This window comes from Macrotis lagotis, chromosome 7, assembly GCF_037893015.1.
Source record: "Macrotis lagotis isolate mMagLag1 chromosome 7, bilby.v1.9.chrom.fasta, whole genome shotgun sequence".
Taxonomy (NCBI): Eukaryota; Metazoa; Chordata; class Mammalia; order Peramelemorphia; family Peramelidae; genus Macrotis; species Macrotis lagotis.
The window spans coordinates 209,605,550-209,633,101 of NC_133664.1; the positions used below are offsets into that span (position 1 = coordinate 209,605,550).

General features: G+C 38.2%; 1 protein-coding gene across 2 annotated transcripts in view; it reads left to right on the forward strand.

Moving 5' to 3' along the window:
• IQSEC3 (IQ motif and Sec7 domain ArfGEF 3) overlaps positions 1-27,552 on the forward strand; it is a 143,713-nt gene that overhangs the window by 80,468 nt on the left and 35,693 nt on the right. Inside the window, exons 4-5 of one of the 2 annotated variants that reach the window (XM_074195192.1) lie at positions 12,626-13,731; positions 20,764-20,925. In XM_074195192.1, coding sequence (XP_074051293.1) covers positions 12,626-13,731; positions 20,764-20,925 — 1,268 coding nt within the window. Of the gene's footprint in view, positions 1-12,625; positions 13,732-20,763; positions 20,926-27,552 lie in introns of those variants that run through there. The other variant, XM_074195193.1, reaches the window with a different exon arrangement.

The following is a 27,552-nucleotide window of genomic DNA, read 5'->3' on the forward strand; positions in this document are numbered from 1 at the left end:
TTGACTAACTGACAGTTCAAGCCATAGTCTACCTCAAAGGAAATACTATATTCATTTCTTGTGGCTCATAGTCTGGAGCTACAAGATATGGATATAATATTTCCTTTGAGGTAGCAATTGTGGTAAAGGAATGAGAGAAAAATCTTGTGATGTTTAATTTGAAAGAATGATGAAGAAATCCATTCAAGAGATATTTATTAAGCATCTACTAGCTACAGATTACTGTCTACATATTAGGGGATATACCAAACATAGATAAGATCTGGTTCCTGTTCTCATATAGTTTAACATCCATTTAATTGTGGGGAGGGAAGGAATGAGTAAAATTTAAGTGACGTCTTAGGGGAAAATGGATGTTAATGTATGAGGGGATCAGGAAAGACTTCATGGAGGAGATGGTATTTGAGCTCAGTCTTTCAATAGGCAGTAATGAGAGTGAGCATGATATCCCAGTTGGAAAGGATAACAGAGGTCAGAAAGTAGAATAGAATAGGATGTATACAGTAGAAGACAGTCTGGTTTTGGAGCATAGCACATATAGAGGGACATTCAGCAACATAAAATCCAGTGGTGCCAGATAACAGAAAGCCTCTAATGTCAGGCAAAGGAGTTTGAATTTCATGTAATAGTCAATAATAGGCCAATTAAAGATTTTTCAGCAGAGTTACTTGATCTGATATAGACATGGCATGAAAGATGAAGAAGAGGCAGGAAGAGGAGACAGGAAGACCAGCTAGGAGTTTTGTGCAATAGTGTTGACAAGTGATAATGAGAGCTTGGAATAGGGTAGCAGAAATAAAAATAGAAAAAGAGAGGCATGTAAGAGATATTGTGTAGGAAGAAACTGGAGAACTTGGCAGCAGCATATAATATTGGACCAAATGATGGATTTAGTCCAAGGAACCATGGGTTCAAATACTACCTCTGACAGTTCTCAGAGTCTCAGTTTTCTCATCTGTAATATAAGGATAATAAAAATTTCTTGGAGCAGCTAGATGGCACAATGGATAGAGCACTGACTCTGAAATCAGGAGAACCTGAATTCAAATCTGACTCCAGATACTTAATAATTACCTAGTTGTGTGACCTTGGGCGAGTCACTTAACCCCATTGCCTTGCAAAAACAAAAAAGAAAGAAAAAAATTTCTTCATTTGTAGAATAATATTGATAATATTTGTACTGTTCATGTCACAGGGCTGTTGGGGGTTGGATGGTGTTGTGGTTCAGTTGTTTTAGTCATGTCTTGAAAGTGCTTTGAAGACCTACAAGATCTATCTAACTATTGAGAAAATCAAATTGATATTGTCTCCATTTTTTTGTAATTAATTCCATTCTGATTCCATACTAAGTCAGGTTTCTTTGTTTTTGCATTAGGTTTGGAAATGCAATCTTTTTCTCTGAGCTAAACTTAAAAGTTGAGTTTTCCTATAAATCCTTATTAAAAGAAATCTTTATATCTATACCACTAGGTGTCTATGACCAATTACAGGAAATCTGTTACTTATATGTCATCAGTTATCTTTCAGATAAACTAAATCAATCAGAATTTCCTGGAGACATGGTGGAAGGAGGAGTTTCTTATCCTGTATCCCCAATTTCCATCCAGTCATACTGTCTCCCACACCTATGTTTCAGGCTTTGTAATCAATCATATTGTTATCCCCATCTATGATGTTGCTTTCTATTTTTGGAGGGGGGGTTGCTCTCTTTTTGTTTTGGCCTGCAAGAGTGATCTAGCAGATTTCATTCAAAGTCTTCTGGCTTGTTGGGGAGCTAATGATCCCTTTTACTGGTTTACCAATAAATTGAATATTCTCAGAACTTTGTTGTCTCAGTTTGCCGTAATTTCAATAGCAATACTATCTTGCCATCTACCTCTTTATATAGACACATTTTTATTTATGCTTGTTGAGAGTAGGGATTGTTTCACTTTTTAATATTTATATCCTTATTACCTAGGACAGTGCCTGACACATATGAAGGTACTTAATAAATGTTTGTTGATTAATTAATTCCATTCTTCGGCCTATATTTGGACAAAGGTAGAGAACTACTATATATATATATATATATGTATATATATATATACATATATATATATATATATATATGTATGTATATGTCCAGACCTGTGATTTTACTGGTGTAGAAAACTCTCCATGCACACACTCCCTCTATTAGGGCAGATCAATCATTTTTCTATAACTTTCAGCTTTAGAGAGCTGCTTGTTCAGTGAGGGAGTTTAAATCACTTACCCAAGGTCACATAGACAAAATATGTCAGAGTAGGCAGGACTTGAAAATTCAAGTCTTTGTGACTTTAAGGTCACATCTCCAACTGTTGTGCCTGACTATAAATGTGAATTGCTATTTACTATTATTAATATATTGGATACAAGCAGTAATGAAGAGGAGAGAAACATTTTAAAAGTAAAATTTCAAATAGAAGTAACTGGGTGATGGTGATGCCCCTGACTAAAGTAGGGGAAGCAGATTTATGGGTTGTAGAACATAAGGAAAGGTGGGACATCCAGAGATAGAGGTCCTGTTGGAAACTTGAAATGTAGGTCTAAAGATTGGGAGAAGATTAGGCATGAGACAATGTTTTGAAAATCATCTGTGAGAATCTGATTTTTGAAGCCTTGGAGGTTAATGAGATCAGTAAGGCAAGGGAAAGTGAGGGGAGAGAAGATCAATGACAATATTTTTAGGAACAGTGAATTTGAAGGGTTGAGAAGAAGAAAAATCTTTTGAAAAAGACAGAAGATTACTTATATGGAAAGGAAGAAAACCAGAAGAGTTTTGTTTCATGGAAATAAAGAGAGGAGAAAGTAGTTAATGATATCAGAAACTACTTGAGAATAAAGACCAATCTTTCAATCTACATTTAGGAAATTATTGGTGCCCTTGTCAATTCAATTCAGTTTAACAAGCTTTAAGCACCTGCTATGTGTAAAACTCACAACTAGAAGCTAGGAATGATGGTAAATACTATTTTCCTTCAAGGAGTCTAGTTAAGAGAAAACTCTCAGTGGGATGGTGGGAATATGACATAGTTTGCAAAGGGTTGTGTGATAAGGAAACAGAGCTGTTGTCTCTGCTGTTGTGCTCAACTCTTTGCGACTCCATTTGGGTTTTTTTTTTTGGCAAGATGTTGATTAATCAGCTATTCTTTGGCCAATACTATCTATGTGGTACTGATTATTAATGCAACAGATATTGAGAAATCAACTCAGTAACTCACATTTATATAAATCACACTTTATTATGTTTAAATCCTTTCTTCATGGCAACTTTCAGATGAATCTTGAAGGATAGGGAGGACCTGGGCAGACAAAGAAGTTTACTCATTCAATAGCATGAATTAAGTTTGTGGATAGAGAATATAGCCTTACCTTGCAAAGAGGGGTTGAGTTGGAGAGAAGCAGGAAGCTGGCTAGCTGGTTTAATAGCCATCAAAAAGAAGAGTTATCCTTAATAGTTATCGTTTATATGGAGTTTTGAGACTTTAAATATATTATCTTATTTGAGCAAAAACAAATAAATAAACATACAAATTAAGAAATAACATTTTACTTTTGCCTATATTTACTAAAGTAGAACTAATAAACAAAAGATGCATTGTTTCTATGTCTACTTCAATACTCAAGATTCCAAGGTCTGTCTTGGAATGTCATTCAATTTAATCCAACAAGCAGTTATTAAGTGGTTATTCATACTTTGCACTTGAAGATGGCCAATGACATCCTGAAGGTAATGTTTTACTAATGAGTCAATTGGATTTAAGTGAAGCAGAGATGTGCAAAGTCATCAGCTCAATACTCTCTCCAGAGTCATGGGAGTTCAGTGGCAAGACAAGAGTCACGATGACTGGCAATAGCCCAGCAATTATTAAGTACCATGGCACTTCCATTCAAGGTGCTATTCTAAATGCTAGAGTGGTGAAGGTAAAAGCAAAAAAAAAAAAAAAATCCATACACTTAACATTTCCAGTTCAATTTATTTTCCTTACTTCACCTCCTCCTCAGCAAGAATACGGGCATCCTCCCTATTCCCTTTCCAGCTCTGCTTCATGTTTTGTCTTCTTCTACTTAGAATGTAAATTCCTTGAGGTTAGGGACTATCATGTTTGCTTGTATTTGGAACCCTGGCACTCGAGAGATTAATATATGCTTTATGTCTCAAGAAATTTACATTCTTCTTAGAATAAAATATGCATATGTATAATAGTAAATTTAAGATAATTTAAAGAGAACAATTCACAATGTGGGGAACCAGGAAAGGGTTTAAACAGGAAGTGGTCCCTGAACCAAGACATGAAGGAAACATTGGATTCAAAGTTTGCATCAGCCCCATATCCTGGCCTCCATCTTTGTCCCAAAGCTTTCTCTGATTCTCAGTCCAGACCCACCTTGACCTGCTAGCTTCTGCCTCCCATGTTGCTGTCACTGTACAATGCCTAGTGTCTATCACAGATTACCTACTTCCTTATTTCCTTCTCCTCACCCCTATTCTAAACCCTTCCCACTCTTTTCATTGTGTTCCCTGAAATGACTGCTCTGCAATTTGCAAATTTGCCTTTATCTTAAAACTTTTCTATCTCTTCATCTTCTAACTCTCACTTAGACCTGGCTCCTTCCTAATAAAGTTGTATCCCTGGTCACCACTTTCTACTTCTGGTTACACTTTAATTTTTTTTTTATTTTTTTTAGGTTTTTGCAAGGCAAATGGGGTTTAAGTGGCTTGCCCAAGGCCACACAGCTAGGTAATTATTAAATGTCTGAGACCAGATTTGAACCCAGGTACTCCTGACTCTAGGGCTGGTGCTTTATCCACTGCGCCACCTAGCCGCCCCTACACTTTAATTTATACCCCTACTAGCTCTTATCTTTCCTCACTATTGCTACTTCCAAATTCTGCCTCTTACCACCATTACTTAGTAACTGCTCCTTTGAGGTTCACTCCATCCAGAATAAATTCTGGTACCAGTTATCTATTGACCTCAAAGATACTCTTCTTCCTTCCTCAATGAGTTCAGCAACTCAGTCTTTCTTTCCATCTCAACTCCTGCTCTCATTTTTGGAGGTTGATACTCCCTCAAATAATCCAACCAGCCAGTTTATTGATTTACTCATTCCCCATGACCTACTCCTCCACCCCAATATAAAGGTGGTCATCCCTTTGATCTTGCTTCACCCACAAGGAATCTACCTGATCATGAACTCTGAAATCTTGCTTATGTCCTCCCTTTTGAGGCTAAACTCCTTGAAAGAAGCATCTCCATTTGTTGCCTCCTCTTTCTCTGCCAGTGATCTCTTAATTTCCAAAGCTAATGGTCTTTTATCAATCTTCATTCTCCCTCTTTCACACTCACTGTAGATAACTGTCTTCTGAATTCTCTTTCCTATAGGTTTTCATGACACTGCTAGTTCTCCTTTTACCCATCTGACTAACTTTCTCCTTGGCTCAATCCACTCACTGTAGGTATACCCTCAAGGTTCTGTCCTCAGCCCTCATCTCTTTTCCCTCTATACTATCTCATTTGGTGATCTTATCAACTCTCATAAATGTAATTGTCACCTCTTTGCAGATGATTCTTAGATCTCTTTATATAGCTTAATCTGTCCCCCTGTGCTCTGGTATCACAAGCCCAGCCATTTCTTGACTATCTCAAATTGTATATCACACAGACATCTTAAAACTCAACATAAACTCATTAACTCCTCCTCACAACACAACTCTCCTCTCTTTCCAACTTTCTTTTTATTTTTGAGGGCACTCCCATCCTCCCAGGCACCTAAATTTGCAGCCTAGGATTATTCTTGACTCCTCCCTTGCACTCAATCCTCATTTTATTGTCCTCATGATGTTTCTATCATCACTCTCCCTCTTCTCAAAAAACTGCCCCAGCACTGTTCTTTCCTTATCTTAGTCCTCATGCCTGGATTCCTGCCATAACTTTCTGATTGGTTTCCTTGTCCCTAGTCTGACCTCACTTCAATTCATTCTATGCTCAGCTGCCAAAGTAATTTTCATAAAGCACAGATCTAACCATGTCAGTCACTACTCCTATGTCAGTCACCACCCCCCTTCCCGCTCCCCAAAATAAGCTCCTGTGCCTCCCTATTGTCAATTTACAAGAATTTAGGAAGTGCTAACCATTCCATAGTCCAGCTTTCTGCCTTTTCATAGCTATCCTCCATGAATGGAATGCTCTTGCTTCCAATTCCTGATTTCCCTGGCTTATTTGGCTTCCTTCAAGACTCAGTTCAAATCCCTAGATCAGACTTGGTTTATAGGGATATCAATCTGGCAGCTATATGAAGGATGGTTAAGAAAGGGGTAAAGAATAGAATCAAACAGATTAATTTGTAGGTGGGAGGATATTGTAGAAGTTAAAACAAGAAGTGATATGGACCTGATTTAGTTATATAGCATTAGAATCAGTTAGGTGGTGAAGTGGACATAGTGCTGTTGAACCTGGAGTCAGGAGGACTTGGCAATTTAAATATCAAGTCACAAAGTCAATTTCAAATCCAACCTGGACACTTAACTAGCTTCATGACCCTGGGAAAGTCACTAATGGTTTATTTGACTCAGTTTCCTCAACTCAAAATGGGGATAGTAATAGTACTTGTGAGGACTAAATAAATGATAGTTTTTAAAGCACTTAGTTTACAGCAGGTAATAAATGCTTCCTTCCTAGTATAAAGGGAGAGAAAATGAGAGCAAGAGATGTTGTGAGCATAGTATCTGCATGACTGAGTTAGAGGTATGGGGACAGGGGTGAAAAGGAAAGGAGGGATTAGAGGAGAGAATGAAGTATAACTGAGGTTTCTAAAGTTGATAACCTCAGCAGAAATGAATGAATCTGAAGGAGCATTTACTAAGTTCTACTTTATACATAATGATTTTGATATTTCTATGGGACATTTTGGTGGTAAGATCCAAAGTCAGTACTATGCCCTCATTTTACAGAGAAGGGGCTTGAGGACCTAGGAGATATGAGTTGACTTGTCCTAAATCACAGAGGCAGCAAGTAGAAAAGGTCAAAGATGAAACTATATCTTCTTGGTTTAGGTTCAGGTTCACCCCAGATACCCTCCTCCCTTAATAGTCATGGATCAAACAATTCACAAAATTCAGTTCTGTCTCTGGATGGCAAGAGCTACCTGCTGCCCCAATCTGAAATTAGTCACAGGGTCAAGACCTAGAAGTAATAGGTCTTAAATTCATTTAATCTCAGATGAAGGTTCAACTTTCATTCCCCATCTCAAGATAGGGTTGAAACGTAAACATTCCCAGGATGGGCACCTACCTCCCTTTCAAGAAGCAAAAGACATTTCATAGCCGACCTCATTATTCAACAACCTGATAAGAATATCCTCTACTTATGGGGTTTCCTTAAGGGCCTGAAACAGAAGGATAGTGATGTTGGAAAGGCAGGACAGAAAATAATCTGGATTAGATTATGTTTCCTTCAGATCTTATATTACAGTAGGAACAAGAGATATAGAGAAAGTAGGTGTATGATTCAGTTGTCTTTCTTCTTCCAAGGATGAAAAAAAGCTTTCTAAACTAATGCATTTATAAAAGTCTAAGCCCTTTACTGACCTCTGGGAAAATCTAAGTGCTTGGTTGGGAGGACATACCTTCATTTGGGGGCTTGGTTTCAGCAAAGGTAGATGAAGGATTGCCATTAAAAAGAATATTTACATATCCCAGGATCTCATTGGTGACTAGAGTTGGCCATCCAAATAGACCAAATAGGCAAAGAATGTCTATGGATGGAATGTGACTGCAGGGGTTGGTTCCCACCCCTCCAAAATAACTCTTTATTTAATTACCTAAAACCTGAGATTTTATGATTAGAGCTTTACTCCTCTGTGTTAAGATTTTTATTTTTTAAAGAATAGTATAGGGGGCGGCTAGGTGGCGCAGTGGGTAAAGCACCAGCCTTGGAGTCAGGAGTACCTGGGTTCAAATCCCGTCTCAGACACTTAATAATTACCTAGCTGTGTGGTCTTGGGCAAGCCACTTAACCCCATTTGCCTTGCAAAACCCTAAAAAAAAAAAAAAAGACAAAAAAAAGAATAGTATCTAATAGGTAGGTAATTAGGAGAAGAGGGGAATTACATGTTAAATTTTTTCAGTTGCTAGAATGGAGTCAGAAGGCCTGGGTTTTTAATTGTCATTAACTAGCTATGTAATCGTAGCTAAGTAAAGCTAAAGGCCACAGTTTTCTCATCTTATAAAGTACAGAGGATGAACCAAATAAGCTCTAAGACCTGCCCTGTACCCTCCCTTCTCCCCAACCTAGTCTGACATTTTGTGAGTATGTTACAAACACGAAATTTGGTATTTTATCACCATATTCCTAAAAATAGATTTTTTATAGTAGGAAAAGGATAGAGCAAGGTGAAAATTTGTCTTGAAGGATGAGGTGTGCAAATATCTATGCTGGGCCTGCCCATAGATAAAACTATGTACTGACAAGACTATTGAGTATGGGGTTTCCCTTTAACACACAGATACTTCTGCCACTGTTACTAATTTATATATATATATATATATATATATATATATGTGTATATATATATATATATATATATATATACTATAGATATATAGATATTATATAATATATCATATAAGGTATAGTGCCGGGGGATTAAAAAGGTGAGGGAGTTCTCAGGAGCCACAGCGATGAAAGATATTTAATAATAATAATAGCTAGTATTTATATAGTGCCTGCTCATATCAAGCACTATGCCAGATTTTTTTTTTTAGATTTTTTTTTTTTTTTTTGTAAGGCAAATGGGGTTTAAGTGGCTTGCCCAAGGCCACACCGCTAGGTAATTATTAAGTGTCTGAGGCCGGATTTGAACCCAGGTACTCCTGACTCCAGGGTCGGTACTCTATCTACTGCGCCACCTAGCCGCCCTATGCCAGATTTTTTACAAATATTTTTTCATTTGATCTTCACAACAACCCTAAGAGTTGGATGCTATAGCTATTCCCATTGTATAGATGTGGAAAACTGAAGTAAACAGAGGTCAAGTAACTTGCTCAGGGTCACACAACTAATTCATGTCTGGGGCTGGATTTGAATTTAGGTCTTCCTGATTCTAGTCCATTGTTTTATCATCTCATTATATGCAGTCCTTCCTTTGAGCAGTTCCTACTGTCCTTTTCAGCTCTAAAATCTATAATCTTATTTGAAAAGGATTGATAACATACACAAATGGTTTCATCATGCCAAAGCTAGCCAACTTCATACATGGGCAGGATGGGTGATTGCCTCCTCGATATGACTTTGAATTCTTTTTTATTAATTTTTATTAAAGATATTATTTGAGTTTTACAATTTTCCCCCCAATCTTACTTCCGCCCCCCCCACAGAAAGCAATCTCTTAGTCTTTACTTTGTTTCCATGTTGTACCTTGATCCAAATTGGGTGTGATGAGAGAGAAATCATATCCTTAGAGAAGAGACAAGAAGTCTAAGAGGTAACAAGATCAGACAATAAGGTATCTGTGTCTTTCTAAATTAAAGGGAATAGTCCTTGAACTTTATTCAAACTCCACAGCTCTTTATCTGGATACAGATGGCACTCTCCTTTGCAGACAGCCCAAAATTGCTCCCGATTGTTGCACTGATGGAATGAGCAAGTCCTTCAAGGTTGATCATCACTCCCATGTTGCTGTTAGGGTATACAGTGTTTTTCTGGTTCTGCTCATCTCACTCAACATCAGTTCATGCAAATCCCTCCAGGCTTCCCTGAAATCCCATCCCTCCTGGTTTCTAATAGAACAATAGTATTCCATGACATACATACCACAATTTGCTAAGCCATTCCCCAATTGAAGAACATTTACTTGATTTCCAATTCTTTGCCACCACAAATAGGGCTGCTAAAAATATTTTTGTACAAGTAATGTTTTTACCCTTTTTCTTCATCTTTTCAGGATATAGACCCAGTAGTGGTATTGCTGGGTCAAAGGGTATGCACATTTTTGTTGCCCTTTGGGTGTAGTTCCAAATAGCTCTCCAGAAAGGTTGGATGAGTTCACAGCTCCACCAACAGTGTAATAGTGTCCCAGATTGATATGACTTTGAATTCTTTATGGAAGCATGATCCTAGAATCTAACCTAGCAGAGACTAGAGATTTCCTGAGGAATTGCTATCAGGCTCCATGTTGTCATTCCAAGGAAGCCCTCTTTTCCAGAGTTCTAAACAATCACTACAAAGACTTGGCATCACTCTATGGTTTAGACTCCCCAGGTCCTAGGAGCAAAACATATTTTGGTGGCTGCTGAACAAGCAATCTCCTTTCTGTGGAAGCTATATTGCTTTAGTATTTCCTTGGCTTTTTCACCAAGTAGACCACTCTGCAGGAACTGTGCCAAGCCTCTTCTTTCTCCAAGGATAATGCTGCTCCTAGGAAATCTCTCCCTAGACATTCAGTGACTGAACTCTTGTTTTCAGAAACTCTTAAATTGGGGGTTACACAATTTGAAGTAGTTCTCAGAACTAATGTTGCAAGAAAATCGTTCTCCTCCCCTTGCTACAAGACTAGATTCTAGAGATCTAGAAAATATAGCTAGGTGACACAATGGATAGAGAGCCTGTCCTAGTGTCAGAAGACTCATCTTCCTCAGTACAAATCTGGTTTCAGACTTGCTAGCTATGTGACCCCAGGCAAATCATGTAACCCTGTTTGCCTCAATTTCCTCATTTGTAAAATGAGCTGGAAAAGGAAATAGCAAAATAATCTAGCATCTTTGCCAAGAAAATCCCAAATGAGGTCATGAACATGACTAAACAACAGCATTTCAAATCCCTTCTCTACATGAGAGACCAGGGTTTAGTCTTTCAACTCTTTTTTTGGTTGTACATAAGTAGCACTGCCATGTGTCACCTATGAGTCACCAGCATGACTGGTAAAGATTGGGTTGAGACAAAGACACTCCCTGTCCCCCTTTGCTGCACTTTGGTTTAGAAGTCCAAGGAAGAGAGGCACTGGGTCAACAAAAAAGAAAACCTAACTGTTTTACAACTTACTTTTGTATTGTAGATTGTGGGACAGGTCACCCTGAACTTTCTGTTGCCATTCATTTTAGAGATAGTCAAGGGAAGCAAAGAGAGAAATTGCCTGTGTTCTTTTAGCAAGATGCCAGGACATATTTCTATCAGCTCTGTGTCATATTAGATGCTTAATAAACATTTGTTGACTGATTGCTCTAAGTGAGGGGTTGCCCTCCTAACAGAAGTCTGCCCTGTGATCTTGTCAAATCGATTAGTTTCTTCCCTTTCACCATTCCACCATTTACCCTAAGCAAGTCCCCTCCCCACAAGAAAAATTTCCCCCATGGCCGATGATTATTGCCTGAAATGTCAAATTTAGGCATTTGATTTAAAGGTTGTCCTCTATTTCAATTTAATTACTTCTGAAAGGAATGGCTTTCTGGTACAGTGGGAAGAGGCTTGAATTTACAGTCAGAAGACTTCAGTTAGCATTCCTTATTTGTTATTTATTTGTTATATGTTGTTGCCCTTCCCCTTTCTGGGTCCAGTTTTCTTATTAGTAAATAGAGTCATTTTCTTTACTTTTATATCATAGAGCCCTTTGGAGGTCTATTGAAATCTATAGACCACTCTTCAGGAGAATGTTTTATTGCTTATATTCATAATTGAAGAAAATGCTGAATTTTAGTTAGAGGTTAGTGAAAATAAAAATGTCATTATTTTTTCTATCCAAATTCGTAGACCCCCTGAAATCTTCATGTTCCAAGGAGCTCTAACATTTAGTATGATTGAGTGGTCCCTTTCTAAAACAAGTATTCATAAGGGGGATAAGAGAGAGCATAGAACCTGGTCTTCTGAGGTGGAGAAGGGATAAAAGTGGAGACTGCAGGGAACTTAAGACATTTCACTTGCAAAATAATTTTGACTGAGGTTAAGTCATCTTAGGGATGTTACTGTACCTCCCCCCCCCCCAATCTTTTCCCTTTAATCTTATTTCTTTTGGACCCCAAAGAACCTCTTTCCAGTGATAAATCTTAGGTTTACCTTTGAATAACTGTTAGCTTTCTCAGAGAAACCAGATTTAGTCTGGATTATATTGCTCCAGAGGGCAATCAGTCACTTGTCTAGTGGCCACTGAGGGAACCAGCAATTTCCAGATGGAGTCAACAACCATGAACAGCAACAATTGCTCAATTCCTAAGAAGGTTCCTTTCCTTCCTGTCTGCTATCTGGTTCACACCCTTAGCTGACAATATGCTGGACATATCAGCTCTTAGAATATTTACCCCTAGTGGTTCCACTACTCCAGGAACCCTGCCTACTATCATAGAATCATAGACATTTATTTTTTTCCCACTGACTGGAGATTGTTAGACTTGCTCCTTGAAAGTCCTAGTTGGTATTGCCTGGACATTGTCAAAGTTTGGCAAAACATTTCACTCCAATGATAATTTCTCATTGCTTCTGGTACTCTGCAAAGCTAGCTAGCCTAAGGTGTGTGTGTGTGTGTGGGGGGGGGATTGATGTTTCTCTGGGTACCCAAATCCTACCATGCCACACCAACCACTTTCTTTCTCCTTTGTGTTGTGTTGCAGATTGAAATGCTAGAACACAAATACGGAGGCCACTTGGTGTCACGGCGAGCAGCTTGCACCATTCAGACAGCCTTCCGCCAATATCAGCTTAGCAAGAACTTCGAGAAGATTCGCAACTCATTGCTTGAGAGCCGACTCCCTCGGCGCATCTCTCTGCGCAAGATGCGGGTCCCCAATCCAGAGACTTTTGCAGCAGAGAAGGCTCTGATGGAGGGCTATGGACTGATGGGGCTGCCCCTGGTCCGCTCTCCATCTCTGCCAGCCACCATCACAGGCACACTCACGGAGCTTGAAGATTCCTTCACGGAGCAAGTCCAATCCCTGGCCAAATCCATAGATGATGCTCTCAGCACCTGGAGCCTCAAGACTATGTGCTCCCTCCAGGAAGGGGGCTCCTACCAGATCCATGAGACTTTCCATGCTGGAGGGATGGGGCCTCCAGGTCTGGAGACTGAACTTAAGGAGCAGGAGGAAACTGGAGAACTGAACCTGGAGGAGGAGGAAGAGGGCAGTGGGTCAGGGGGTGGGCTGGCCAAAAGCAGAAGCACCCTCATGATGGCTTTCCGAGATGTCACAGTGCAGATTGCCAGTAAGAACATCTCTGTCTCCTCCACAGCTGTTTCTGTGGCCAACTGCCTGGGAGGGCAAGAGCCTCAGGCTGGCCTGGTCCCAACAGCTGGCAAAGGGGAGGTGGAGGAGGCAGGGGGAGCTGAGGTTCTGACCTCCCCTGTTGTGACTTCATCAGCTTCAAGTACTGGGCCTCCATGGACTGAAGTTGGGGCTGTTGGGACCATGGATACAAATGGGCAGGCGGCTGAGGGGGCAATGGGTGAAGAAGAGGAGGAGGAAGAGGAGGTAGGGGGGTCACTCAAAGGGGGTGAAATAGAGACTGGTGACAACTCTGAGCAGCTGAGCAGCAGCAGCACTTCCACCAAATCTGCCAAGTCAAGCTCAGAGGTGTCAGCCTCAAAGGAGGCCCTCCAGGCTATGATCCTGAGCCTGCCCCGATACCACTGCGAGAACCCAGCCAGCTGCAAATCCCCCACACTCTCTACTGACACCCTTCGGAAGAGGCTCTACCGCATCGGCCTCAACCTCTTCAACATGTGAGTCATGGGGCCTGCTCCCCTTTTCCTCAACCCCTCACCAGGTCCTACCTACCTCCTGAACTTCTCCTTAGCTTAGATTGGGACAGGGAAAGTGACTGAGGGCTAGAGAATAAAAAAGGAAGAAAGAAGATAAGGAAAAGGAAAGCAAGATTTAGTAGAAAGAACACTGGACTAGAAATCAAAAGACCTGAGTTCAAGCTCTGGCACAGCAAACTGTGACTTTGGACTGGTCACTTCACCTATGTGGACCTCTGTTTTCCCATGATGCTATAGATCCTTTTAGCTCTAGAAGTTCATAATTATATGAAAGGGAAGATTAGGAAGATGAGATAACAGAGGAAGCTAGTTGGAATTTCTGAAAGACAGATGGGAGTTAAAAAAAGGGGTAAAGAGGATTACAGATAGAAGCATGAGACTCAAAAATTTTGTAAACAATTTATTTTATTTGACTCTGCAGATTTTTTACAAAGGCTTTTGATTTTCTTTTTTTCATAGTGCAGAAGGTGGAAGTTGGGAAGGAGCTAAAGGTAGTTTTGTCAAAAAAAAAGGCAAGAGGGTTATGGGAATATATTTTTAAATGTATAGAAGAGAAAAGAAGGAAGATTAAGGAATCACAGACCAGTAAGATAGTTTTAAAAATGACATGTTGAATTTTAATAAATATTTTAAAGAAAAACCACATGTATATAACACTTTCTCTCTGTTCTACCATGTATATGGAAGTGCTCTTATTTAATGGTTGTTATTTTTTTAATGAGGGAAAAAGAGAGAAACTAGGAAGGGATTTGGCACAGAAACCAGAGAAAGACAGAATGAATGAGATGACATATAGCCAGAGAACATATGTTGGTGAGAAGGAATACAAGAAGGGAGAAAGGAAAAAAAAAACTTGAGAGGGGAAGAGAAAGGAAATAGGAGGAAGTAGGGAAGAAATGAGCACAAATCTATTTCAGAGACAGGAGCATGCTAGCCTGGACTGTCACTATATGCATGCATATAGCATATATGCACATAGCTAGTCAGAAAGCTTCACTTTCAAAGAGATAGTAAATCACTTTGCCTTCCATTGTGAGGCATGACAAATGTGTTGATTTGTTTTAATTACTTCTTCTTTATAAGGGAGAGATTGGGGGGTGGGGAGAGGGCAGGAAGAGAAAAATGAGACTTATAAAGTGATAGCAATGTTGTGGATTTTTTTAAAAAGCATCCACAAAAGTTATATGTATATTTTAAAGTGGAACTGAAATTCAGAAGAAAATTGAGTCTATCAGCAAGCATTTTATTAAGCACTTACTAAATGCAAGCACCATAGCAAAAACTGGGGTTATACACAAAGGCATAAACAAAGACTGCTCTCAAGAAACTTATTTTCTAACAAGGTAAAATAATAAGAAAATTAGTCTTGAAGAAAATTAGAAGGTAGAGGTAAAAAAAGAATGCATTTCCAGACAATCCATAACAAGGGACAAAGACAAGGTGCAGTTCCAGGTGGGAGGAATAGCAAACAGACCAATTTGGGTGGATATAGAGGGAAAAGTAGGAAAGGACCAGGTTATGAAGGGATTTAAATGCCAAAGAAAGAATTTTATATTTTATCCTGTAAGTTGAAGTGACTCCCTGGAGTTTATTGAAGAGGCCAGACCATTTCTAAATATGACAAAATATTTTACTTGTGGTTCTCTTTTAAAAAGAAAACAAAACAAAAATCTCACCCCCTTTTCATATCAACATACAACTCGGTGGTCAGATATTTCCTTCTTTTTTTTTTTTTTTAGGTTTTTTTTTGCAAGGCAAACAGAGTTAAGTGGCTTGCCCAAGGCCACACAGCTAGGTAATTATTAAGTGTCTGAGATCCGATTTGAACCCAGGTATTCCTGACTCCAGGACTGGTGCTTTATCCACTATGCCACCTAGCTGCCCCTATTTCCTTCTTTTAAATATGAAATCAGACACCTGGGATCATCCAGGGCTCAATCTCACACACATTTCTCTTCTCTCTGCTTCCACAGATAGAATAATAGAAACCTGATTCTGAAATACTTTCTAAGAGCACCTTAGTTTCCTCATCATTTATATGAAAGAATTGGAGTAGGTTTTTAAAAGGATAGATGGTAGAAGTCAAAGTAACTAAGGTGGATGATTGTTTCCCTCTTCCTCTTTCCTTATTTTCCCTGCTAGGCTAACTTCTCTGTCTTCTAAATTACCCTTCCTCCCAGTTTCCTTTATTAATATAAAGCCTAGGAGTTGAGGTGATAACTGCCTATTGAGATATAGGAGCAAGAGAGATGGAGACTGAGAGAGGAGGGAGAGACTCTGGTCAGAAGTGGTGATGAAGAAAGAAGATTCTTTTAGAAATCTACCAAATTTCTGAAATGTAACAGAGGTTTTCCCATCAATTTGTAGGAACAGTGACAGGGAGATGTCTGATATATTTCCCCATTTCTCTTTCCAAGTGAGAATACTGAAGGCCAGAAATGGGAACAGAGATTGGTTTCAAAGGGAGATAACAAGAGGAGATAACACTATCCCTAGCTCTTCTCTACTCCCTTACTCTACATTGTTATAAACATTTTATAATTCCCAATCTGACTCTGACAATATATCTCATTCTCATTGAGTTCATCACCTCTCCGAGTAGTAGGCTTCATGCCTAATGCCTGGCCTCATCTGGTAGCTCCACTTCATTGCCTTTCTTAGGGAAGCTGGAATATCCTTTTCTCAATTCCCATTCAAGCAGATATGGGCTTAGAGTTTGCCTGAGAAGGAAATGTGTCTTAAAGGGAAGAGTCTCTTGGTGGGAAGGATGGTGATTGAATAGAAGAGGGAGGAGAAGTATGGGAAAACAAATTTTCTCAGAGACAGTAAGTAAAACAAGAGGAAGAAGCTAGAAGTTGTCAGAGATGACTGGGGTAATGGGGAATGGGCTCTGAATATTTCAGAAGAATTTATAGTAATCAGAAGAGGGTCTTAGCTGTGAATAGGGAAGGGGGAGAGGGAGGGAGAGGGGGAGATAGGTTACCAGGGCCAGAAGAATTTTATCCTAGAAGTGGCAGGTGGAACAACTAAGCTGGAATCACTGCTATTAGTGATCAAGAACAAGAGAGGTGCCACTGCAGAAGGATGAATGTTGCCTAATTTTAAAAAGGCATAGTAAGCAAGTAGAGTTTGCAAACTATAAGCTAATGAGCTTAGCTTTAATTGCCCTCAAAATTTTTGAATGTGTTTGTCAAAATTTCTGCCTTTCTGCATTTGATTGTGACATTTTTATGCCCTAATACATGGTCAATTTTTGTGTAGGTGACATATGCTTCTGAGAGAAAGGTATATTTCTTTCTATCCCCATTCAGTTTTCTCCAGAAATTCTAACATTCTATTCACTTCCTTTACTTCTTTCTTGTTTATTTTATGGATAAATTTATCTACTTCTGAGTAAGAGAATTTGAGTATAGTTCTACCAGTAGTATAGTTTTGTTGTCTATGTCTTCCTCTAGCTCATTTAACTTCTCTAAGAATCTGGATGCTATGCTACTTGGTACATATATGTTTAGTATTGATATTACTTCATTGTCTATGGTACCTTTTAGGAAGATGTAGTATCTTTCCTTAGCCTTTTAAATTAGATCTATTTTTGCTTCTGTTTTGTCTGAGATCAGGATTGCTTCCCCTCCTTTTTTTTTTTACTTCAGTTGAAGCATATTATGTTCTGCTTCCACCTTTTATCCTTACTCCAGGTGTATCTCTCTGCTTCAAATGTGTATCTTATAAGCAACATATTGTAGAATTCTGTTTTTTAATCTACTCTGCTATCCATTTCTGTTTTAAGGAGAATTCATTCCAATCATATTCACAATTATGTTTACTCACTCTGTATTACTCTCCATTTTATTTTCACCCAGTCCCTCCTCATCAGTGTTTTGCTTTTGACCACCTCCTGCAATCTGCCCTCCCTTCTATCAGCTCCTCCTTCCCTTTTTCTCCTCCTAATTCCCTATAAGGTAAGATAAATTTCCAAACTCAATTGAATGTGTATGTTATTCCTCTTTGAGCCAAATATGATGAGAGTAAGATTTAAGCAATTCTCAATCCTTCCTTTCTTTCCCTCTATTGTAATAGGTCCTTTGCTCCTCTTCATGTGACATAGTTTACCCTATTCTGCCTCCCCCTTTCCTCTTTTCCTAATTCAATACTTTTTTCATGCTTTAATTTTTTATATCATCACATCACAATCAACTTATGCCCACCCCTTCTATCTAAAGATATTCCTTCTAATAGAAATATGATTCTCAAGAGTTACATGTATCATCTTGCCATGAAGGGATATATACAGTTTAGTCTTATTGAATAATATTTTTTCATTTCCTCTTTATCTTTTTACACATTTTGTATTTGAAGATCAAATTTTCAATTCAACTTTGATCTTTTCATCATGAAAGTTTGAAAGTTCCCTATTTAATTGAATGTCCATCTTTTTCCCTGAAAGACTATGCTCAGTGTTGCAGATTTAGTTGATTTTTGGTTGTAATTCAAGATATTCTCCTTTAACTGATAATTCTAGAATTTGGCTATAATATTCCTTGGCATTTTCATTTTTAGGATTCCTTTCAGGAGGTGATCAGTAGATTTTTTTTTCAATGGCTATTCTACTCTCTGGTCCTAGACTATCAGGGCATTTTTCCTTGATGATTTCTTGAAAGATGTTGTCCAGGCTTTTTTTTTTATCCTAGATCTATTTTCCAGGTCAATTGTGTTTTCAATGAGATATTTTATATTTTCTTTCAGTTTTTTCATTTTTTCTTGATTTCTCATAAAGTCCTTATCTTCTACCTTTCTAATTCTAATTTTCATGGAATTATTTTCTTCAATTAGCTTTTGTATCTCCTTTTCCATTTTCCCAATTGTATTTTTAAGTTGTTTTGTTTTTCTATTTGCCCTATTCTATTTTTGAAGCTGTTTTCTTTTTCCATTTATCTAATTCCATTTTGAAGGGGTTGTTTTCTTTTTCTATTTGTACATTTCTATTTTTAAAGGAATTGTTATCTTCAGTCAATTTTTGTTTTCTTTTCCAAGCTATTGAATCTTTCTTATATACATCTCATTTCTTTTCCCAATTTTTCTACTTGATTTTTAAAATTCTTTTTGATTGTTTCTAAAAGGACTTTTTGGGCTTAAGACTAATTCATATTCCCTTCTGAGACTTCATATATAGGTCTTTTTCCAATTTCCACTTCTGAGATGGTGTTTTGATCTTTTTTTTCACCATAGTAGCTTTCTATGATTAGGGCTTTCTTCTGTGGCTTATTCATGTTTCCCCCGGTCTGAGGTTTTAAGGTTAAGCTCTGCTCCTGGGCCATGGGGGAGCACTACTTGAAGTTTCCTAGTCTTGGAATCAGAGGCTTGCTCATGAAGCTTACTCATGCAAGGACCTCAGGTGTTAGCAGCTTCCCTACTGTGCTGGGGTTGCCTGGTCTAGTCATGCCTGCTGCACACTGGGCTTGGAGGTCTCTCAGTTGACCTGCTGTGTTGCTAGCCTGCTGAATTGGAATCTAAAGGCCGCAGTTGATCTGAACAACTGAGAGCCTCCTGCTGCCTTCCCCCCCTACCCATCTATACTAGGCCATGCTCTCCCTACACCCAAGTGAGACATACCCTTCCTGTAATCCTTCCAAGATATCTCAAACTGGAAATTTAATTTTCTCTATTTCTTTGTGTGTTCTATCACTCCAAAATCTATTGTAAGACTTGATTAATATTTTTTTCTGAGCAAAGCTGAGGAGAGCTCAGGGAAGTTCCTGGCTTCTATTTGCCATATCGGCTCTTGCTATCTCAAATGTATTCTTAAAGGGATGTTAAGGAGTATCTATAAAAAAGGGGTGATGATCACAAAGAATCAATACAACTTAATCAAGAACAAGTTACTAATCACCATGCAATTATTAAGATCCAGCTATACATCAGGCACTTTATTAATTAATTAATTACTGATATGCTAAATCCTGCCATACTAACCTCATTTCTTTTTTTAAGACAGGATTACTAGACTTGTTCCTTTCCAACTCTTAAATTCTGTGATTTTGGATAGATTAGGGAAAGACTGTAGATTATTATTCGCCTTGATTTTAGCAACACTTTTGAAGTAATCTTTATTCTAGTAGTTAAGAAGGGGAAATAAGGGCAAGAGTGTACTGCAGCCAAATGGAACCAGCTTTCAAAAGCCTGATTGTTAAAACTTTAATTTGAATATTCATACCTTAGAAATTGGCAAATGTTCCTACACATTAGGGCTTGATTTATTGATTTCTAGACTTAAAAAAGTAATGAAGAAAATGTTAACAATGTAGATTAAACTTAAAAGTATGGCAGGAGCACTTTTTCTGGAGAGTTGGCTGTTAAATATTTATTAGCATACCCATGAGTATGACTTGGATGACCAGACTAAAGTATAGTTCCATGTCAACTTAGAAGATCTCTGAAACAGTATACTAGGGAACTGCCTTTTGATATTGTGCTATTTAGTATTATTGTCAATTACTTGACTAAAGCAAGTACATTGATGGTAAGTTTATCAGATTTGCAGGTGACTTAAAACTGAACAAATCAAATGTCCATCAGGTTCCAAAAATAACTTTACAAATTAGAACATTGGGTCACTTACAATATATTAAATTTAATGGAGATAAATATAAAGTCTAAAATATAAACTTCACAAGTACAAGTTGGGGGAGGCATAGCTAAACAGCAATTGGTCTGAAGAGATATGTGGAAGGTCTTAAATATAGTAACTTAAATATACACACAAACAAAAATGTGATACTGTAGTCACAAAAGCTAATGTCACCATGAGTAACATTCAGAGAGACTGAGAGTAGTGGAGATTCCTGTATAGACTGGAGTTGGACAAAATGTCTTCTGAGATCTTTTCCATCTTCTGAAATTGTGTTTCTGAGATCAGGTAGGAGGGAGTTTATTGGATTTGGGAAGGATTGAAGATAGGGTAGACACTTTAGCTGACTATCCTCTTCTCTATTTCAGAAACCCAGACAAGGGCATCCAGTTCCTGATCTCCCGAGGCTTCATCCCCGACACTCCCATTGGTGTGGCTCATTTTCTCCTGCAGCGAAAGGGACTTAGCAGACAAATGATTGGAGAATTCTTGGGAAACAGCAAGAAACAGTTCAACCGGGATGTTCTAGAGTAAGTGACTCCACTCATTAGACATCTTAGCATCTCTGTTGTTTGTTTCTCCTCAGTCCCACCTTCTTTTTGTTCCAATACTCTCTCAGGTTTCTCTCTATACTCCTTTTTTTCCTCAGAATAGTAGGGAATTTGGAGTCAAAGGACATATTCTATAATTCAAATTTTTGATATTTAACTCCTGTGTGACCTTGAGTAAACTTAAACTCCCTGGTCCTCAGTTTCTTCATGAGAGAGTTGGACTAGATTCAGTTTATGCCCCTATAATCTTCACAAAATTGGGATCAAACATGGGAATACCTCAGTAGCCCTTTGTCAGTAAAGAAGATGCTATTGGCAGGCATTTCAGAATGGGAATCTTAGAACTTTTTTATTTTTTTTAGTCTCCCTAAAGCCCTGTTCCTAGGATACTTAAATAGCCTTGGGCAACTCTGTAATTCAATTTCTCTTTGTATAAAATGGAGAGAATAATAAATACCTTGCTCCACCAACCCCTAAGGATAAAATGTTAGGATCATATAGACTTCAAGTTAGAGGGCACCAAGGTTTCCACCTCAGACTTGATATAAAAAAAAAGGAAGCTGAATAATGTAGTGGAAAGGGTTTGGAGGACTGGCTTCACTTTATATGCCATAGACAAGTCATTTCCACTTTTCTTGGTCTCAGTTTTCTGATCTGTAAAAAGCAAGTGGGTAAGACCAAACAAGTTCCCTTCTAACTCTTGATCTTGGTCTTTAGAAGGGCATAGGGACTTTTACATACCAAGGTAACTTATAAACAACTTCAATTCTTTATGAGTAGATTTTTGATTCCCTGCCTTCTAGCTACCCTTTGGCTCACCATCAGTTTTGAGTCAGAACATACAAACTGATTTTTATGTCTGCCAAAGCAAAACATAATAGATAAAAATGATGACTAACTGACCTCTAAAGTCCTTTCTACCTTCGATTCAATGGTATTAAATCTTCCAACAACATACAGTGTCATAAAATACATTCCAAAACCAAATTTAAAAATAATGATGATGATGATGATGATGATGGTGGTGGTGGAGGGTCCAGTGCTCCCCTCTGGTGACCATTGGTATAAATAATGAGGCTTAGAACACTGTGATGTTTATCAAACACACAGTCTCTCTTCTGGTGGAGTGCAGTGAAGGAGACGAGTAGAAAAATAAAGATGTAGTAAAATATTTGTCATAGAATCTAATCTTGGACAGTCAGACTAGAAGTCCATACTAACTCTAGAAAATCTTATGGATAGAGGAATCACTTTCTATAAGCTGAGTAGGGCTGAAATATTAGGGACAATCTCAGGGAAGGGAAAGGGTTAAGGTAAGGAGAATAGTTTGAAGTCTTTCCAGATACCTTCTCAGTTCTCCAAATTATGCTGGTCTTTACTCTCTTCTTGTTTTTTTTTTTTCATGAGCCACCTCTTTGCCCTTCCTTTAGACTTTTTCTTCTCTAGGTTATACAAGTTCTAGCCAGTAATTAGAATGGTCTTTGAAAGTATTCTTACCTTCTATATTCTTCTCATACCCTGTTTGGTACATCTTTTTAGGTTTCCATTTCTCCACCTGGCATCTTTCTCTATTGAAATGCCCTATGATGCTTTATCTATAAAACACCAATTTCTTCTTTCTCCCTGCTTTCTTCTCCTCTTATTTCTTCTCTTTTTATTCGATCCATAGCATTTATTGAAAGTTTTCATTGTGTGGGGCTGAACAGAAATCGCTATGGGGTCATTACAAAAAGCACCAAATGAATACAAATTTCCTCTTTTCCCCTTTATCCTCTAACCTTCAATTTCCCTCTTCTTCCTTTCTGTCTTCTTTCTTTCTTCTATTTTTCTCTCATTTTCCAGGAGGAATAGGTAATAAAATATTTATCTCTTCAATCTTTATTCCTTTGTTTCTCTCCCCTATATGATATCTCTTAGTCTGTTTCTGTCCCATCTACCCTTGCCTTTGACAGATATGCAAAGATATCTCCTCATTTCTTTATTAGCATGTTCCCACTTCCACCTTCCATGCTTCGTTATGTTCCTCAGGCTGTCTGTCTTGTGTGGGTTTGGCTTTTTGGTTTTTGTTTTTGTTTTGTATGTGTTTAAATTTTTTTATATCATAAACCAAGTGACTCAGGCCCTACTTTTCTAACATGCTCATTACATACTGATTTGGTTTTGGGGGGAACACATGTTTTGAGTTTTAATATTTTTTTCCTCCCTCTTTAATCCTACTAAGTAGTACAATGAAAACTAATTGCCTCCTTGGACTAGAGACTCAGACAGGCAAAGAGTTAAGTCCACCTCAACTGAAGTCTTCTGTTGAGAGAGGTAGGCTGTTGTAGCAATCATGGCAAGGGGTCAACCAGAGAGTTGAGAGGATTGGCATGGGGAGTTTAATCCTGTGCCCTCTTTTAGAATTCTCATACCTCAAAAAGGTAATGCGGTGTCATTAGAAGTGTACTGGGGTTTATAGAAATCCAGATCCCTAGTAGAACTTTGTTGTTTCACAAAATCACACAGTCTCCGAGTTGGAAGGTTATCTCCCCCAATACAGGCCTGAGCATGAATCCCCTGGCAAATCCTGATGGGTGAAATCCAGCCACCCCTTAACTCCATTAATCCAGCCATGCTCCTTAACCTTCTGGAAATCTCTCCCTAGATAGCTTATAAGCATTTCACACTCAATATATATAAGAGACTCATTATATTTTCCCATAACCTGCCCTACTTCCAAATATCCTTGGTTCTGCTGAGGCCATCATCATCCTCCCAGTAACCCCAGGTAAAAAACCTGAAGTCAACTTTGACTTTTTCCTTTTTTTATGCTTTATAGAGCCCCAGTTGCCAAGACTTGTCAATTCTACTTCTATAATATCTTCCATCAATCCCCTTCTCTCCATTCAGAAAGCTAACACCCTAGGTCAAACCCCATCTCCTCAGATCAAGTCATGGACCATCTCTTAACTTTTGTCCTGATACTGGACTTTGATAACTGTTATTCAGTTGTTTTAAGTTGTATACAACTTTTCATGAACCCATTTGAAGTTTTCTTGGCAATACTAGAATGGGATAAAATGCCTCTGATATGATAAAACTTGAACATAATATAATAATTCTATGATCTCTCATTCTAAACTCTATTTTTCTCTTAATGCTTTGGGGGCTACCATATTATATTGTAGATTCACACTGAGTTTGCAGTCCTCTAAAATCCTGAGATTTTTTTTTAGATGAATTGCTACATGGCTACGTCTCCCCCACACTGTACTTGTGTGGCTGTTTTTTGGTTTGTTTGTTTGTTTTAATCCCAGGAATAAGATTGTTCATCTCTTCCTATAAAATTACACTTTATTAGATGTCGTTCATTTTATTCTGTTCAGATTTTTTGGATCCTGATTTTCATCCAATGTGCACATTATCCTTTCTTACTTTGGATCATATATAGATAGAATTGATATGAAATGTCTTTTATTTATTCATTTATGTTGCTGAACAAACTGTTGAACAACAGATCCCTGAGGTACTATGCTAGTGATTCCAAGTTGACATTAAATGTTTAATGACTAAACTTTGGGCCTTGTCAGTCATCCACTGTCAGTCACCTCAATTTATAATCATCTAGACCAAAGTTGTCAAACAACTCATCCCCACTCCAAGACCGCATGTGACCCGCTACCAGAACCCAATTAAAATGTAATTGGGAAATATTTAACAAATTAAATACAAATATAATAAAAATAGTACTATATTTTAAAAAATTAAGTTAGTATGCAGCCTAGAGATATTCTTTTATGCAGATTAGTGGCCCTTGTTTTGATTTGTGTTTGACTCTACTGATCTAGGCCATAGCTCTCTGTCTTATACACATATATAACTCAAGATAATCTGTCAAATGCTTTGCAAAGTATATATAAACTAAGTCTTCAGCTATATTCTTCTAAACTATATATGTGTATATACATACTTAGAGCTAAACTGTATATATATATATATATATATATATATATATATATATATATATCTTCAACTTTATCCTTCATCTACTCCTCTAGAAACACTGTCAAATTAGAAAGTAGAATTTAACATGCTCTGTTTTTAATGAAGTCATGATGGCATCACATTCTTTTCTGTATGTTCACTAATCATTCTTCTAATATACATCTAAGAATTTCACCAGGAATTGGAATCAAGTCTGCAGATTCTTTCCCTTTTGAAAATTGTGACAATATTTGACAGTCTCTAGTCCTGTAGTTGTCTCTTTCAAAGATCACTGAGAGTAGCTAAGTAATCACATCTTCCAGTGATTCTGAAGAAGTCACTTTACATTTGTAAATCCTAGTTTTCTCATCTGTAAAATAAGAGGGTTGCAGTAAATGATTCCTAAGTTTCTTTCTGGCACCAAGAATCAATAAATCTTTCATTCACTTAAATAAACTGCAACAATCCTCCCCCACCCCAGAAAATTTTCCCCAGATATTTGGGGAGCACTCCACATCTTTATTTGGACAGGACAGGGTTATCAAGTATATTCACACCTAGAACAGGTGTTTTTGTTTGTTACCCTGCCATGAGACACTTCTGTGACTAGTCACCACATTTTTAAACCTGTTGGATTTTAAGGGTAAGGTGACTGTGATATAAGTATCAAGCAAGGAAGGAGAAAAGCCTAGTGGGGTGGATGGTGATGAAAACCTTCCTGAATTGTCAATGATCCTTTGCTTCTCAGATCTCATGCAACCCTTTTTCTAGCACTCTCTAATGCACATGGTGGTATGGATGAATCACTGGACTTGGAGTCTGAAGACCTCTGTTTAAATCCCACTTCCTAGCTCTGTGACCCTTGGACAAATTTAATCTTTGCCTGCCTCAACTTTAAATATGAGGAGATTGGACTTAATGATCTCTAAAAATCCCTTCTAACTCTAGCTCCAACATGCTAATTTTATATACATATATAATAGAATTTCTGTATGTGTCTTATTCCCCAAACTAGATTTTTACCATGCAGAGGGCAGGGGACTATGTTATATACTATTGAGTCATTTCAGTCATTTGTGAGGTTTTCTTGGCCATTTCCTTCTCCAGCCCATTGTATAGATGAGGAATTGAGGCAAACAGGGTTAAAAGAATAGGAAACGTTCAAGACCAGATTTGAACTCATGTAGCTGAGTCTTCCTGATTCCAAGCCCATTGATTTACTCATTTCAACATCTAGCTGCCCAACTGTGGTGTATATCAACTTTTTACCTACTCTATCACCTAGTACAGTGCTCTGCATAAGCTAGCTATTTCATAAATTATTCAATAAATAATCCCAATAAATCAAATTGAAAAGGAGAAAGCTCCTGGGCACTTTTAGGCAGTCCAGTTCAATTTCTTTATTGGGAACCTCCTCATTACCATTTGGAGATTTACAATATCAGCCAGGTGACCACTTACTGAGCCTCAGGTGTCCCTAGGGTTTGATAACTGTGAAATGCTACAAGCTAGAGGGAGTGAAAAGGCAGGAACCAAGTCTGTGGGAGTCTTTTCATATTCAAATAGCTACTTAATGAATACTTGTTGATGATGATGAAGATACCTAACAAAGAGATATAAGGAGATGGTGGGAAGCATGCCAACTGAGAATCAGGACACCTGGGTTCTCTGCCCCACACCTGCTTCCCTTGGCTGCCATAGAATCTTCCAAGATCTGATTTCCTTTCCCCCTCCCCAGAATCCTTCCCCTTGAAAGCAGCTGCTCCTTCCATGTCCTGTTTTCTTCTCTCCAGAGGGATTCATTGGGATTCCACTCGGCTTCCCCTCCCCTGCCTGATGACATTCAGTGAGTCGTATCCATTGCTCTGCAAAGCCTTTTCCCAAATAAAAGGAAATAAATCATCCCATCCCAGAAGACAGTCACCAGGACACCAACATAATCTTTTTAAAAAACCATTTCTGAATAGGACTGATATGAGATAAACTGGCAGAGAGATGCTGCTAAGTTTTTTGAGGGATAGAATGTATAAATGGCAACCTCACTCCTCCCCCTACCCCTTGCCTTTTTTTTAGAGCACTCTAGGACTTTAGTCTCTAAAACCATAGAGGTTACAGGCCCTGGCTTCTTCAGCAATCCTCCTGACAATTAAAATTATTGACAGTATCATAAGTTAGAGCTGGATTTTAGAGGTGATAAAATTGCCTACGCAATTTGTCAAACGTTGTTTTCTATCTAGTTAATGGCTGGTCTAGAATTTGAATCCAGGACTTCTGGCCTTAAATCTGGAACTCTTTTTCCTATACCATGAATATTCTTATCTTCATTATCATCTCTCTTCTATATTCAAAAGGCAAAATGAAGAGTTTATTCAACCATAACTTTAATAAGGGGGGGGGGACATTTTGAAGCCCAAATTTCCTCCAATCCCCTGGAGGAATTTTTACCAAGAAAAAAAAGTTTATCTGAATTGCTGGGAAAGTATGCAACAGCCATATTGACACTTACAATATTGGCTATGGAAAATTTCCTTAGGGGAAGAAGCACCGAATTTGATGTCAGAGGACCTGGGCTACAGGCCCAACTCTGTTACAGGGTAACCTTTGTGAGCCTTAATTTTCTCATCTGCTAAATAGACTCAACGA